This window comes from Gavia stellata, chromosome 6 (assembly GCF_030936135.1).
Source record: "Gavia stellata isolate bGavSte3 chromosome 6, bGavSte3.hap2, whole genome shotgun sequence".
NCBI lineage: Eukaryota > Metazoa > Chordata > Aves > Gaviiformes > Gaviidae > Gavia > Gavia stellata.
Window position 1 is genome coordinate 46084771 of NC_082599.1, and position 16005 is coordinate 46100775.

Genomic DNA, 16005 nt, shown 5'->3' on the forward strand with positions numbered 1-16005 from the left:
AGTATTGTATATGGTATTCCAGGAGCATCACTGACATTGCTAATAATTTCACAGGTAATACTGTAAGGACCACCATTGCTCACCAATATACCTTGCCTCTTCTCCACACCTACCCAGTATTGCCTCATTTGTCTACTTAAAGATTGCAGTGCTCTGTTTAGCCCTGTCATGATACTGGAAGCTCCCAATGATTACCATCTGTAGCTGCCTCACTCTCTTCTTCCTTAGTCAGCCACTGCATAGCTCTCCCCCATCTCCCCTTTGCTGGTGCCGAATTTCCCCATGGAGTAAGCACTGTCTGCATTCTGTGTTTCTTAATATTTTTGTTTGTTTTGTCTGCGTTGAAACATAAAAAGTAGCACGGTAGTAGATATAAACTATCTTATTTAGCTATTTTAAATTATTTCAGATTAGTGATGTTCTCTAAATGGTTTAGAAGTGCCATTGGTGCCTTTTTAGTAAGTTTTGAAGAACTGGATTTGCTCTGGCTTGCCCTTTGCCTGAGAAAGAAGCGAAGTCAGATGTGTAGTTTGGGTTCTGTAAACTTGCAGTCGGTGTGGGCTGACAAATCTTGTTGCCTAGACCTACACAAGAGGCTGTTTGACATAATCTGGCAGTTTAAAAAAACATTTTTCTTTTTCCTAGTGCAAAGCCAGTTTTATTTAGAGCATGCGGAGGCTCAGTGATGCTGGAAGTCTGCCATGCTCAAAGGCAACCTGTGGAGTTTTGTCAGAATCCTGACTGGGGTGAAAAACTAGTTTGTCTTTTCCCTTGTGGTGCAATTCTTCTGCTCCGGTTAGCTGTCAGCTCTCTTGAGCGTTTGGTTTAGCCGGCTCAACAATGGATCCAAGTGCACAAGAACAGTACTGCAGGGAAGAAAACCTGAATATTTTCCTCTTATTTAGATGGCTGTTGCTAAAAAATCTTGGCAGCTCTTCCATGGCTTAAACAGTGATGAGTCCTTAGAGCAGAGGAGTAGGTTTCAGTTTTGCTAGACTTAACCTCTTGTGTGATTGGAGTGTGTCTTGTGTTTGAATTTGCACTTCCAGAAATAAAAATAGGCTTTAAAAAAGTTGTGGGGAATAGAAGACACACATAGATGTAAAGGGTAGTAGCAACCAACTCTACAGGCCTTGGCTTGTGTCTAAGGGTATTTAGCTGGTGACACTTAGCATCTTTGCTGGTTTAAAAGCTGTGCTTCCTTGAAGCAGAGACGAAAAGAAGCTAGTTAGAAGCAGGCTGTTATTACAGAGACTTTTTTCCCTGGTCCTTCCCCCTCCCCAGTCACAACCTTTCAGAAGTATTTTAGGTTTGGGACTTGAGCTGGGGAAGCTTTCCTCTCCCTCTCTCAAGCTTTTGTATGTGTTCAGATTTGATGTGACATCTAGGCACGGTGGAGAGGAAGTGGGGGGTAGGGAGAAACACTGGAGAAGTTGCTTATCCTGCTTGTGCATAATTAAGGAGCATGCCTCCTGGGAAAGGGGAATAAAGGCACCCCAGGTCCTGCCACGAATTAACATGACTTACTGCTGGACCGAAAGTGAGCTTGACAGTTGCCAGAAGGTTGGCACAGTAATAGCCCACCTACTGGTGGGGGAGTCGAAGGCTCTTCTCCCATCGCTCCCAACGTGAGGCCTTGCTAAGAGGATCTGCTCTTTCTCCCTGGAGAAGGACAGAGTCTCTGCTCACAGCAAGGCGTCGCGGGCAGAGGCTTGTGCCCTGAGGACAAGGCAGCCTGCACTGAATGATGTCTTACGAAGTGGAAAATATCCCCAAGTGCTGTGTTGGGAGGGGGGAGAGGGTTATTACAAAGTGTGAAGCTTGGCCTAATGATGGCATCCTGACATGGGGTTATTGTTTGAAGATGGAAAATGCGAGTAGTTCAGATTTCATTACAGGAACTGTCAGAGATTTTGTGGTTTTGGAAAGATAAGAAGAAAGTCTGTAACAGCAACAAAATGCCACATATCAATCAGAGTCTTGGCAGCAGATTACAGCTCTCAGTTGAACACAAAACTGGAAACACCAAATTCTCCAGTGTTTATTGTCTCCCTGTGTGCAAACATAGTACAATATGAGTGAAATATGTTACAACTTAATTGATTGCTACTATGTGTCTGTGGATTGTATGCTGTAGAAATCCATAAATCTGCTACCCTTTGCTGCAGCAGAAGGGGAGGGCAGGGAAGCACAAATGAGAGTCCAAGGCAAAATGAATAAAAAGAAGGTGAGAAAGAGAGACTGTCCGTGAGAAAAATGACACATGTGGTGAGGTCCATCTTTTTTTAATCTGTTATTTATGGTCAAAATTGCAAAATCTTACTGAGCACACTGTGGTGGTCCTTGGTGTATACTGGTAGAATGCAATGTATGTATCTCCTAATTCAGAGAATACAATTGAGGCTATAGATAACAAAACACTAGCTCCTTTACTTCATGGTTTGATGCAAAGACATTATTGAAAGTTTATGATTTATTTCTTCAGCACTTAACAAGAAATCCATCTTACAGCTGCATTTGGAATCACAGATTCTCCATTTAACATATTGGCTTTTTCCCTTCCTCCCTTTTCTCTTTTTTTCTTTATTCCCTCCAGGTGCTCAATACTTGCGTGTAGTGCTTACGTGGCTCTGGCTTTGGGTGATAACCTTATGGCGTTGAATCACGCAGATAAACTTCTTCAGCAACCAAAGCTGTCAGGGTCCCTTAAGTAAGTCTGACGTGGCCATTTCTTATTTCTCAGCCCTGCTTTTTGCTGGAGAGTTCTGAGTTGAAGCTTCCAACATCTGTAGCTGCTTGCCAATTCTGTATCTGATGCAAAGAATTGCTGGCCCCACTCCTGTTCTTGTTGAAGCCCTGACTAAATGTTGATTGACAAGCAGGAACGCGAGTCCCCTCTCTTGTGTATGAATTCCATGTAATTCGGAATCTATCACTGCTTTTGTTGCTATTTGTTCATCTCCAGCCACAGGTCCCATGCAGTGGCAGGACCGACAGATCTCTGTCCTGATTCACTGTGGCGCTGCACGTGCTTCTGTTGGCACAGCACAAGGGGCAGGAATAAGCAGCTGGGGGTGGACAACATCAGCCTAAGCCAGCATGCTGCTGAAAGCTCACTTATGAAACTACAGCTTTGGAGGGGAAGGTTTGCTCAGTCAGTAGGGTACCGCATCTTGGATGTGCAGGGCTGTTACTTCACCTGCTACTGCTGCTTATATAGGTTCCATTCTTCAGTTTCTCTTTTTCAGTTCTCATTTGGCACTGTATTTTTTTGAAAGATACTCAAAGCTCATTCTGTTTCTACCCACCAGTTCTCATACATCTCTGCAAATTCAAAAAAGGCAACTTTAGCCCCATCCTGACTTTGTTCAATTCCTATGTCATACATAGGATAAAATATAGGAGAGGTTTTCATAGGAGTAAGGATATTTTTCAAAACTGGTAATGTACTTGCGGAAAGCAAGCTAATTTGTGCTTATTTTTATATGCTGGCAGCATACTCTAAAATGCTCCATGCCAATTAAATTCTTTGGCTTCCATGCTTCAAACTACTGCAGAAGCTCATCTTTTTGCACAGACATTGTATAAGCAAGATATTAGAGGAGTTTGCAAGGTAACATAATTTTGAAGGCAGTGTTACCATTATGTAATGCAAGAAATGCTAGATGACAGGTTTTTGCAAAGACAGAGCACCATGTATCTTGGTCCCAGGAAACTAGGCTTTTGTGCAGATTGGGAATATTGAACTGTTCCTGTTTTCTTAAGTGAAATAAATTGCATGTAGAAGGTTACATTTGCTGTATCAGATCTAAGTTGCAGAAGTTATTTTGCATGATTGACTGATATTTTACCTCCTGTTCTGTAATTCATGACAACCAACTGTACTGTCAGTTTGAAATGTACTGTATACAGCTGCATAGAAGAAGCGTGAACTTTTTTGCTAAACTTTTATTTCAGATCAAATATTTGCAAGCTAACTATGCTCTCGATTGACAGGATTCTTTTTGTTCCAAAGTTGAAAAGGAAAGCTGCTGATTAGCTGAGCTGAACTACAAGTATCAAACATCACTTGCTTAATTCTTTTGCAAAACCTGCAGTTGGAAGGATGTTTGTGCCCCATGGGCAGGTCCTGTATAGTTGCTGTCCTTAGCAATGCAGCTGTCTTACAGAGTTAGTTTGATTGGGGTTTTTTGTTGTTTCGTTGTTTGGGGTTTTTTTTGTTATTGAATGTAAAGTCACTTAACACCTCAAATCATAGATGTATCGGTATCCTGGGGTGTTTTTGTAAGGATTCCTTTTTTAATTCTCTGAGATTAAAGCCATATCAAGGTACTATCTTTCTGGAATGGCAATTCCTGTGCATGAATGATCATTACTCAGATGCAGATTTTTTTCACAACATTAGTGCCTAAAAGCAGTAAATAGCAGAATTGGGTATTATGACAATACTTTATAAGATACTAATACTTTTCAAGTATTAGTTTTTGTGTGCTTGCATTTAAAAAGTGCATTCAGTTTATTTTACATAACAAATTGTGGGGGTTGTTATGCTGACATTTGTACCTAACCCTTTGCTGTTTTAGGTTTCTTGGGCATTTGTATGCAGCAGAAGCTCTCATCTCTCTAGACAGAATATCTGATGCCATCACTCACTTGAACCCTGAGAACGTCACTGATGTTTCCCTTGGGATTTCTTCAAATGAGCAGGATCAAGGTTAATGAATCCACGCTTCACTAGAACTGGTTATGCTTTCAGCTGCCTTCCTGCTGTAACTTTCTGCATACAAATATAATGATGATTAAGACATCTTGTTTTAAGGCTGTGGGTTGTTTGGGAGTTTTTTATTTGTGTTTTTGTTTTCCTGGCTTTAGTTCCTACTTTGTGTTTGGCTTGTCTTTTGCATGTCTGTCATTCCTTTGAAGTGGCTAATTCTGTAACATAAATAGAACTGTATATTGTAGCATTCTGGCTTGTTTGAAGGTAACTTTTGAAAGCTGCTTTTGTTAAATGTGCAATTATGGTTAACTTTGGGCTTCATACCTTTTCTTCCAGCTTTTTAGTCTCTGAACCAGGCTTTGGAGTACCAGTGAAGTCTAGTTACTGCATTTAGTGAGAGAGAGGTGTGGGGAGAACTTAGTTAATATGTATCTTAATCTTCTTGCATTGCTTCCAGTCAGGAGTGTGTATTCTGTAACAGAATAATACTTCAGAGCCCATCTGTATAGTTAAGTCTACAGCAGCACTGATTTCAGTGACATGTTTTCAGTTTAAACTTCACTGTACTTGTCTGCAAATCTAACAGCAAAACATTGAACACAGGAATTCTTAAGTGGCATAAACTCTTGAGCAAACTGGTATGTTTTCCCTTTGTAATGTCAGGCCATGAAGGAAGAAGCAAATTTGTATCTTTTAAAGCTTATTACAAAATAATACAAAAAGCTCATGGAACATGATGGTTTTTGTGTTTGTTTTTTTTTTTCTTTGTAGGGTCTGACAAAGGAGAGAATGAGGCGATGGAACCTTGTAAGTACCAGCCACCATATTTAGCAGAGTACAGGAACTTACTTGGCCGATTTGGAATAAAAGGGTATGAAAAAAAGTGTGATTTTCTGTTTTTTTTTTTTTTAATTGCAGCTGGCAAGCAGACCCCACAGTGTTATCCTAGTTCGGTCACATCTGCACGAACAATGATGTTGTTTAACCTTGGAAGTGCTTACTGCTTGAGGAGTGAATATGACAAAGCTCGAAAGTGTCTTCATCAGGTATGGAAAACAATCTCAAGACAGCTTTAGGAACAAATGTACATCCTTCAAAGTGCCATTTAGATCACAGCAAATCCTGGTGATTTGATAGCCCAGGCTTATTTTCAGACTTTGCTGAGATGGCGGCTCTCTTCCGTCATTAGGAACCAGCCTATATTAGTAACATAAAATAAAGGAATTCCAAATTTCTCACTTGTGTAAATAGTTCAGTACCACTATGTGAAGTATTTTTTCTTTTTTCCCAGATCATATCAAAACAGTGGAATATGAATAGGAAGCCATTTCACTTTTTCTAAGTTTTGGTGTGTTTTGGTGTTTGGTTTTTCTTTTTTAACTGGTGTAGTAGTAATTATTGTATTTCAGAGGAGAAAGTTCTTGAGGGCATTGAGTTTACTTCTCTCTAATCAGTTAACAACTCACCATCTAAGCTATTAACTTTAGGGCGGTGAGAACAAACTACAATTCTGCTGGAAGTATGTTTCTTGCCTGCCTCTTGCCCCGCGAATTCTCAAGTACTGCTTTTGAAACTCTCAGTCTTCACTTGGCCTGTGTCATTCAGTCCTTATGGCTGGGACGGATCTCTTTCAATGGTGGTATGTTTGTCTCTTCCTGCAGCCATTCCTGTCTGTCAGGAAGACTAATCAAATGCGTTGTTGAGCTGCAAACTGAAACAGTGGTCTTCCAAATTACTTCATAGTAGTTGTATAGGTGAACAGGTTCAACTTCTGTGAAGTTCTCAACTGCTTAAGGCAGCTGTCTTGTACTTTTTCCTCCTGAGGCCTCTTAAGATTGGGCAGGTGTCTGTGCTTGGGCTCTGTAGCACATGTGTAAAGCCCAAAGGTGTGTAAGGCCATCTGTGGATGTAAAGTATTGTAGGTCTCTGCATCTACAATAAATCCAGTGCTTTTGGGAAGCCTCAGTCCTTTTAGTATGCACACATTAATTATTCTGTGTGTGCAGTTACATTGTGTGAGGGAGAGCATGTATCCTTCACTGACATGAAATGTGTGGCTCCCATGGCTACTTGGGCCCCACTGAGTGACAGAATAAAGGCCAAAAAAGTATTACAAAGTTTAACTTACAAGTGAGATTCTAGGTTTATTTGCTGAAATGCTGAGGCATTTGGGGTAATAGCTGAAAACTGCTTGTTAAGGTAGCTTTAAAATCGGATAATTACCAGTTGTACATTCTGAAGAGCACCTGAGAGAGACTTCCTAAAACAACAAAACTTAGGTTGCAGTTGAGAGTTCCTGAGCCAGAGCTGTACTGCAGGTCAGGGCCAGGGTGCTTGCAGAGACTAACCTTTGCAGGAAGGGAGAAAGCAGGGATTGATGAATGCGGTATTTCCAAATTTGGCTGGGGTGGGTTTTTTGTGGTGGTTGGTGGTGGGGGTTTTTTGTGGGTTTTTTTTAAGGACTAAGGGAAGTGATGTGCTTTGCATTGCAGTCTTCCTAATTCTTATGTTCCCTACTTCCTGTCACGCCATAAGGAGAGTTCAGACTCTGGATTATGGGGTGCAGATTATAGAGGGACGAGAAGGATGCTTTGTTATTAGTGGTCAAACTGTGTCCCCAGTATGAGCTCCTGGTGAGATCAGGTCTGTCAGGAGCTGCTCACTCCCCCTCTGTCAGAAGAACAGATCCCATGTTACTACTGGATGTTAAATCTTGAACTGTCAGATGTGAAACACTGTGTAGAATGGTTTCTTTGCTGTTTAGTGGATGGCCAGATCAGCTGATTTTTACTTAGCTTGTTAACTAAGTGGTTTCTTCTGAGGGAGCATCTCTACCATCTGTTTTTTGTAAAAAGATGCAGACAGATACCAGGTACCACAACCAGGTATCCCTGTAGCAAATCAACTTCTTGCACCCATTTTTTTGATACAGAATCAGTCCTGTTACCTTGTTGTCAGTTGTGTAGATATGTCCTCTCTTTCTCAGGAAATGGATCAATTTACAATTTAGTTGTACAAATTTATAGAGAAAAATGTGCATTTTTCCTGCCCTCTGGATTGGACACTTAAAGAAAAGGTGGACTTGCAGGATTCAGTCTGACTGAGATCATGGGAGTCATCCTTGTACTAGGATTATCAAATGTTCACATTTGAAATGTAGTTGAAAATAGTAAGTTTCAGCAGTTGGGACAGAAATTCTTTCTTACTCGGTCATTTTTCTTTCTATTCATGGCTGGGCATTACCATGCAGAACCAGTGGTGTGGCACTTAAATACCAGTATGACGATATTCAGTGACCTTGGAAGAGGGAAGACAAAGGATAAGGAGGAGGGAAATAGTATTTTCCTTTCAAAGGCCTGGTAGCCTGTTCTCTTTCCCACCTACACAGCCCCCCTTACTTTCTCCACCCCTTTCCTACTAAGATTTAAAAGTGCTGAGGGCCCTTCTGTTTGAACTGAAGGAAATAAGAAGAGTCTGGTGATACATGGTGTGAGTCTGGATGTAGAAACTGGTGAGGCAGAAAGCAGGGACCTGTCTGGGATGTTTGGAGGCAGTTCTGCAGAGCTGTGTTGTTCTGGAGGCTCTCAGCTCAGGAAACCTGTTAGGTGGAGCACAGGGACCTTCAAGCCAAATTAAATCAATGGCATGTACCCAGTGTGTTGTAGATCAAGAGTAGGGAGTTGGATCCCGAGCTATTGTAGAAGACAGCTTCATTGACTTCATAGCTGAAAAATACTTGTATATGGAAAGCTAATGAATGATCCTTGTTAACTTTATATTCTGAACTTTGGAGCAGTGGAGGGTACCTTCTTCACCTGTCATCTCACCAGGAAAACACAGTAGATTGGCCCAAGAGTTACAGACTCATATTAACATAAGTATGCAGCAGATGGTGCTGCTAATTAGTGTGAAACAGTCTTGCAAGGCAGATAATCTTTCAGTCTCTCCTTGCATGCATAAACCTAATAGAGTGTATTAGTTTGAAAAATCTTCTCTTAGTTTATGAATTGTTACTTCTTTTTGTTAGCTAAGATGATGGTAACAGTCTTGTCAATAGGTGCTTTCTGTGAGCTGGCTGTTTCTCTTAAGCACTCTTCTCTCCCCACCCCTTTCTTCTTTTTCAATAAGGCTGCTTCACTGATCCACCCCAAGGAGATCCCTCCAGAAGCTATTCTGCTGGCTGTTTATCTTGAATTACAGAATGGTAAGGAATTGAATTTTTTCCCAACATTAAAATCTCTAATTTAACATGTAAGCTGCAATGTTGAATGTAACTTGGTATTTTTAACATTTTGGATTTTTCCTTGAAGTTTACAGCTAGCCCTCATAGGCAAAATGGTAAAACAAATTCTTAAGTTTTCAAATGTTCTGTCGACCTAGATTTCGGATACAAGGGGAGGAGGGCAGTAGGCATCATTCCTAGTCTTTATAAGTTGTGACAGTATTTTGAATGACACCCTTTAGGCCCTGTCTCCATTTTACGCTGCTATGGATCCATGTATCTGCATGAAGGATACATGGAAATCCTTCATTTCCATTGCTTATTGCAGTCCCGTTCTTACCACTCCAGACTTCCTAAACATTCATCTTCTGAGCTGAAATCTTCTATACTTTGTGCAGAAATCAGCAGTCTTGGATACGCTCAGTAAAACCCTTGATGAGGTTTATACTGTAAAGAGGGCTTGAAAGGCTTTTCATTAAAAGACAACTGCAGTTGAAGTTTCCCAAAGAAGCCGTGTCAAGGGCTATGTAGCAAGTACTGTAACAAAGCTAGTAATATTGATAACTTTCTCTTCCAAAATCCTTCCTTTTGAAGGTTCACTGTGTTTCCATGGGAAAAAAACCCTGCATAATGGGAAACTGGAAAGATGGCACTTGAGTTGTGCACCGTGAGCAGACTGGTGCAGCTGCACCATTGAAGCTGTCATGGTTGTGGACCTGTGCCCCTTGGGGCTTAATATCTGAGTGTTGTGAAACGTTTGGTGTGCTTGTTCCCCTTCAGTTTTCTTGCATTGCAGGCAGGCAGAGGACTTGAGTATTTGTATTCAGAATTGAGACTCCTACAAAGCTTTTCTTCTAAAGATATTTCTAAGTTGGAATTCTGGAAACCTTTCTTTCTGCAACAAAGTAGTATAGTGCAGAAGAGAATAGAAAGTGGGATTTATGTCTCTCACCCCATTCTAAGTATATAACCAAAAGGAGCTAAAAACATTTTTTGTTCTATAAATGGCAACAAAACAGTGCATCTCTTCTGAAACTAAAACTTTAGTGAAAGAAAAGTATTTGAAAAGAACATTTTTCCCCTCTTATCAGAACTTAGTGGGTTTTCTCCTACAATTTCATAGGTTTAATTTTTAACAAAGAATGAATTTTCCATTTATATTGGTATTTAGTTGATGGACCATGCATACAGTTGAAAATCAGATTTCTTGTTTTAAAAACATATTTTATATACAACCTTGGCATTTGCATTAGTCTGTAATGTCACATTGTAAAGGCATTTTGTGTGAGATCTAGTCTCACTATGCAGATAGGAGAGGGAAGAGGTGCCCTTCAGGAATTCAGAAGGTGCTCTGGCATCTTCCAGCTCTCAGGTAAAAGCTCAATGTCTCCAGCTAAGAATAGGTAGAATCAAGCAATACTGTTTTCTCAAATTTACTTTTGTCTAATGCTTTGAATGTCCATGTCAGCATTTCCCTGAATAGGAAGACTGCTTGTGTACATGGCCTAGGCTGAGGGCTGGCTTGTCAGCTCTGTTCTTAGAACAGTCATTCAGAAGTCATACAAAGTACTTTTTTTTTTTTTAATCAAAAGTTGTCTTGTAGGTAACACGCAGCTGGCACTGCAGATCATCAAGAGAAACCAGCTTCTCCCTTCTGTGAAAACACTCTCTGACATGAGGAAGAAGCCTGTTTTTCAGCCAGTCCACTCAATCCAGCCCATTCAGATGCCAGCTTTCACCACTGTTCAAAGGAAGTGAGGTTGTACTTCAACCTGCTGCTGCCCTGCCCATGAGGGCTGGGGATTTTGTATATTTTTTTTAACCTAGGACACCTGCATACCCCAATTGCTGGAGTGTGTTCATTTATGTAAATTTTTAATAAAACATGTAAACAAAAAGGCATGCTTGGAGGTGTTTGTAAGAGAGGGTTGTTTTCTTCATTTTATGGAACAGAGAGGTTGGTATCTGTTTTGAATGTGAGTGGCAGTTTACTTACCAAAAAGAAGTGGTTATCCAAGTGTATAATTCAGCTCTTGTTGAAGAGAATATATAGGAGGGAAGCAGCTGGAAGGAGACTACCATTTACCTGAACTAAAGTCCTGCTGAAATAGCAGTTGAGCTGTTGTGTTGGCTGCTGTGTTTGTTTATTTGACACAGATTAGCTATGGTTTTGTACTTCTCAAAGAGGAGGCTTTTGCCCAGCTTTGCTACAGTCCATGACCCTGCAGCAGCTGGGAGTTTGGTACTGGATGGGGGACAGGTGTGTGTGCTGCTCTGCCTGCTTCTCCTGCCTCATGGGCTCAACAGGCACCAAGAGCCAAAACAGTTTGCCAAAACGGGAGAGGTGTTAAGATCTGACTGGTCAGCAAGGACAAAAGCTGGTACAGGTACTGCTGCTAAACCTATGTTAGTGTAGCAAGGCAGGGTCAGGGGGATGTGGAGTTATGTGTAGGGCAATGGTTACAGCAGGCAGTGGGTGCTCTGAAGGAAACAGTGCTGGGGAACACTCTTGCTTTAGCTGGATAGGGCTTATTTGTGTTGGGGGATTTGTGTATGTTTTTTGTTTTTCCTTCTCCCTTTGTCCTAAAGGAAGGTGGAATGATACAGGTACAATGGAAGAGTGCCTGGCTGTAAGAAAAAGGATTTTTTGTTGTTTTTGTTGTGTGGTTGATTGGTTTCCACTTCAGAGGCATACTTCTTTCTTTCAAAAACTTTTGCTCAAACCAAGAGGCTGTAAGATAGCATAAGCAAGGACACTCTGGTTCCTTTTGTGAGCAATGGAGAACAGATGAGCTGTCTTGCCTCAGGATTTATCCAGGGATAAGAGAATCGGAGCCCAGCCTGGAATGTAGCATCTCTCCTCACTTCCCCTCCCTGGCTGTTTTGTTTCATTTCAGCTCTTTTGTGACTTTGCCCAGATAATCTCCAGGGTAGAGCTGGGATAACACCTTATCTCCCTCTGCTGCTGGTATTGTACTTTGCCTCCAGCCACCACCATGAAGGTCACACTTTCAAGTGGCCACCTGAGATGCAGGTCCTGCAAGTTCTACCCTCAGTAACTTGAGCATTAGGTAGTGCAGACACCCTGGGTTTGCCTTCAAGATCTTGAACAAACAAGCCACAACTGACAGAAGACAACTAGTAAGTTGATTAAACAATGTGCAAGTTGTAGAATGAGTACAAGTGTGTGTCCCCTCAGCAGGAAGCTAGCCATCATGAAGCAGTACAACAGAAAGCTTGAGAACAGCTACTAGCCTTCTGCTAGGTAGCAGGCTTTGCTACTTTTCAAGGCTTTCAGAGTAATGACCAAGTAGCTGACTTTTTCAATAACTTTGCTATCACTGCAGCAGCTGGCATACTCTGTCCTCAGGTAAGGGAAAAAATAAAAAAAAAAATCAGGAAAAAGTATATAGAGGTCACTTTTCTGAAAGAAGGGAAAAAGGGACCTCATACATCCCTCAAGTCAAAATAGAATGACTGATTAAATACAAAAAGGTTAAAGATGCTCACTGTGTGGTCCCAGGCCTTGAATACAGAAGATTCTTCTCTGCCCTTCCCCACCCCCCCAGGAATGCAGGGCATTCACATGCAAAAGCTGCTAACGCCTTGCTTCAGCAGTGCCCAGCTCCAGCCAGAGGCACCCAATGCTCCCCTTGAGGCTGATGAAGGATGCGGCTGTTGTTCCCCAGATACCACATCTTATCACAGCTGCATTTGCATGTAAGCAGAAGCCTCTGTTAAAGGCAAAAAAGTATCAACACATCTAGGAAGGGAGCAGGCAAGGACCTGTCTCCCTCTCTGGCATTGCCATAGTATCACAGTCCACTTTTGCCTTTACTGTCAGAGCCTAAAACCAACTGAGGGAAAAGAAGTGAAGATCAAGTAAAACTGCAAGCTGTCCTGTGGTAAAAGCAGTGGGAGCAGAAGCAGCACAGTTAGTAAAATCAATAATGTTATTATTTTGCTTCAGGCCACTTCCTCGAGGAAAGGCTCCCTGTCCCTATCCTCCTGCCCTCCCCTTGCCTCTAGGATCTCACCCCTGCAGCCAATGCACTGGCTGATATCCCCACAGCAGGAGAAAGGGGTTGCACTCCCCTTCCCCCCAAGCACTGGGCAACAGAGTGACCACAGCCACAGTGCAAGAATGGTGCAGCCCTTGTTCAGCAGTGTTCAGAGCCATCTCATGTTGCTTAATGAGCTTCCAGGTTCTGGTTTTCTTCAGGGAGAGAGCACAGAGAAGCTAAGGGAATACAGACCGAGTACCACACAAAGCTAGCCACTCTGTAGTCTTGAAACTCACCTGAGCAGCCTTTTCCCCCTCCTTCACAGGGTCTTCTCCCTCCCTTCTTTCAGCTTGAAGTGATCCTTGTAGTGCTGGCATATTGCCAGCTGCTCCAGCAGGAAGAAAGAGTGATGGTCTGGTCAAGGCTTTTGATACGTAGAGCACAGCATGGTGCTGAGCAGTGCTACAGTTGTACACAGCCAGGGTCAGAAAGCATCTCAGCTTTAAAGACCTAGTGCATTCAGCACTTTCAGAAACAAATTCACCTCCACTGCTACCTATGCTGCAAAGTCAGTCAGTGGCCTTAATGCCCAAACATTACTTGCTGAAGAGCATCTTCCCACATGCACTATTTCTTTTCAAACCTTTTCTAAAGTAGTAAGGAAAAAGAGCACCTTTTCTGCTTACCCAACTTATGTTGCAGTCTGCTTTGCAAGATGTCAGATACACTATTAAATGTTCTGGTGGCTTTGCTTTATGCTACCACTCAGCAAAAGCATTACTTTCACAGTTGCAAAGGTGAAGAAATGGAAACCTAGAAATGGACTTAAAGTTAAAAAACCAGGAACTAGAAAAATGCATGGAGTACAGGTGGTGAGTTCAGTATCAAAGCCATTTCTTCCAGTCCTGACAGGGAGGCTGTTTTTTTTCATAGGCCAGCCAACTAAGAGTTAGACACTGCATCAAAATTACTTTTTAAAAAAAAAAAAAACAAAACAAACCCACACTTCTCTTAAAAGCACCCCAACATTTCTCCTCTCTCCTTTCAAAGCAGGTGCCTCTGGTTAAAGTTTTCAGTAGTCATCACCCAGAGGCAGCCAGGTTCAATTCAGGTAAATGCTTTTTCTTTTTTGCATCCTGACAGAAGAAAAGGCTTTGACTGGGTAATACAGAAACACACATACACCAATTTGCCATGAAAAAACTCCTCACATTTATTTGATTAAACAAAAATAAAATAAACTGCATAGGAACATTTTAAAGTCCAGAGAGACACTGACTTTGTTTTAAGGCTGCCAGTAGCTGATACATCGTCTCCTTGCTACATCCTTCAGCCTTCCCTATGGACCACAAAGATACATTCAGAAGCCTCCATTAACACAAGGGTTCTAACATTTTGCTCACTTATTATACGTAAAACTTTGCACATAACCTGTCATGCTTTCTTCTCTGCAGTACTCAACATCTGACATCTAAAAATGTCACTTTTTGTCCAAGTAGAAATGTGATGCCCCTTTTGGAGCATGGAAGTTCTTGTCACAGCCAGTTTCATTATCAATTAGATACAAAAGCTCTGCGCAGCTCATTAAAAGCAGAGCACTGTCTGTCCTGCTGAGACATTTTTATTATTATTAGGAGAGCAGCATGATTAATCACTAAAGTAGAAGAGAAACCACTGCAACAGAAGAGGAAACTGCAAAACCAATTGACTCAAGATGCCCAACATCCAAGGACTGACAAAATCATTCTGGATCCCAATGCAAACCTGCACCAAGGCAATGCTGCTTATACACCGGTAATATAGTTTTGTAAGATGGGGCCAAACATCTACAGTCAATTAAATGAGGGGAGAAAAAATGCACCGTTTGTGACCCTGGTTTCATGTAGACAACCTCCATTTTGTTCAAGGCTTCCAATTTCTACTTGACTTAAATTGCAGGTTCAACACCCTCACTACTCCAACAAATTGTGCACCAACCAAGCAGCGCATGACAGGTAATGCACAGTACAAACAAGAGTCACATACAGTAAGAAACCCCCACCAACTCAGGTGACTAAGCACACCTTACAAACTAGTTAAAAACTTTAGTCACTTTAGAAAAGAAACTAAAACCAAAACCCAGAAACAGACATCTCTCCCTCTGAAGGAAAAACTACTACATTGTCTGAAAAGTACTCTACAAACCTATAAAAGGACTTTTTCTTTTTCAACTAGTCTGGTAGTTCAAAAGGAAGTTACTTAACTACATCACTACACAGACACTTAACATTCAGTCAGTAAGGCTCTATGAAAAGAGCTTAAAAAATTATCTACCTGAGTTTGTAAGTTGATACAATCATTAATAGAAGGTCTAAGACCATGCAGGTACACAAAGCATTTTTTAGAACCATTATTGGTTAAACAATGATGGAAAAAGATGCCAGTCTGGCTCGTTAACCCGTAAGATCACTTAAGAGACATCAATGTACATTTTCCACCATAACATTTACCAAACCCAACATAGCCTATCATTATTAGGGGTCTCCTGTACCCACTTCTGTCACCCCCTAATATAAGCAGGGGAGGAAAACAGATTTTTTCAATATAGTAATCTGACAATGTGCTTCTGCAACTTTACTCCACAGGTAAAACAAGGGGCATGTTGCATGTCACTATTAAAGTTGCATAAAACCCCAACATACTGGTTGTAAACTGCCTCTCCTGAGAATGTCCAAACCTAAACTGCCCTCCAGGAATAGGAACCTGGTTGCTTTGTCATGGTGGAAAAAATCCCATTGAGTCAAGAAAGCTACTAATACAATCACCAAGTCAAAAAAAAAAAATCAGGATCTTATTCCCTTCAAGCATTTGGTATAGCGTTGCTTTTACAGCAATCGTAACGTTAGTCTTTCCAATCAGGACATGTTTGTAGGCATGCATAAAAGTTTTTCCTCTTGTAGAGAGAAGACCTAAGGTCTTACGGACATTAGAACACTGCAAATGAACGTGAAGTATGTCATGTCAGCTAGTAGTGTCATAATACTGAAAAAAGTTTACATTTCCATACTTCGTAGTGAAAACAG

General features: G+C 41.3%; 1 protein-coding gene across 4 annotated transcripts in view; it reads left to right on the forward strand.

Annotated features, from left to right (window-relative positions):
- Window positions 1-10751, forward strand: part of CNOT10 (CCR4-NOT transcription complex subunit 10) — a 37085-nt gene extending 26334 nt beyond the window's left edge. For 2 of the 4 annotated variants that reach the window (XM_059818622.1, XM_059818624.1), the window contains 6 exons: window positions 2597-2710; window positions 4584-4714; window positions 5489-5524; window positions 5636-5763; window positions 8846-8921; window positions 10543-10751. In XM_059818622.1, the coding sequence (XP_059674605.1) occupies window positions 2597-2710; window positions 4584-4714; window positions 5489-5524; window positions 5636-5763; window positions 8846-8921; window positions 10543-10697 (640 nt within the window). In that variant the 3' untranslated portion in view covers window positions 10698-10751. The remainder of the gene's footprint in view (window positions 1-2596; window positions 2711-4583; window positions 4715-5488; window positions 5525-5635; window positions 5764-8845; window positions 8922-10542) is intronic. The other 2 variants (XM_059818623.1, XM_059818625.1) reach the window with 1 other exon arrangement.
- Window positions 10752-16005: the final 5254 nt, after the last annotated feature.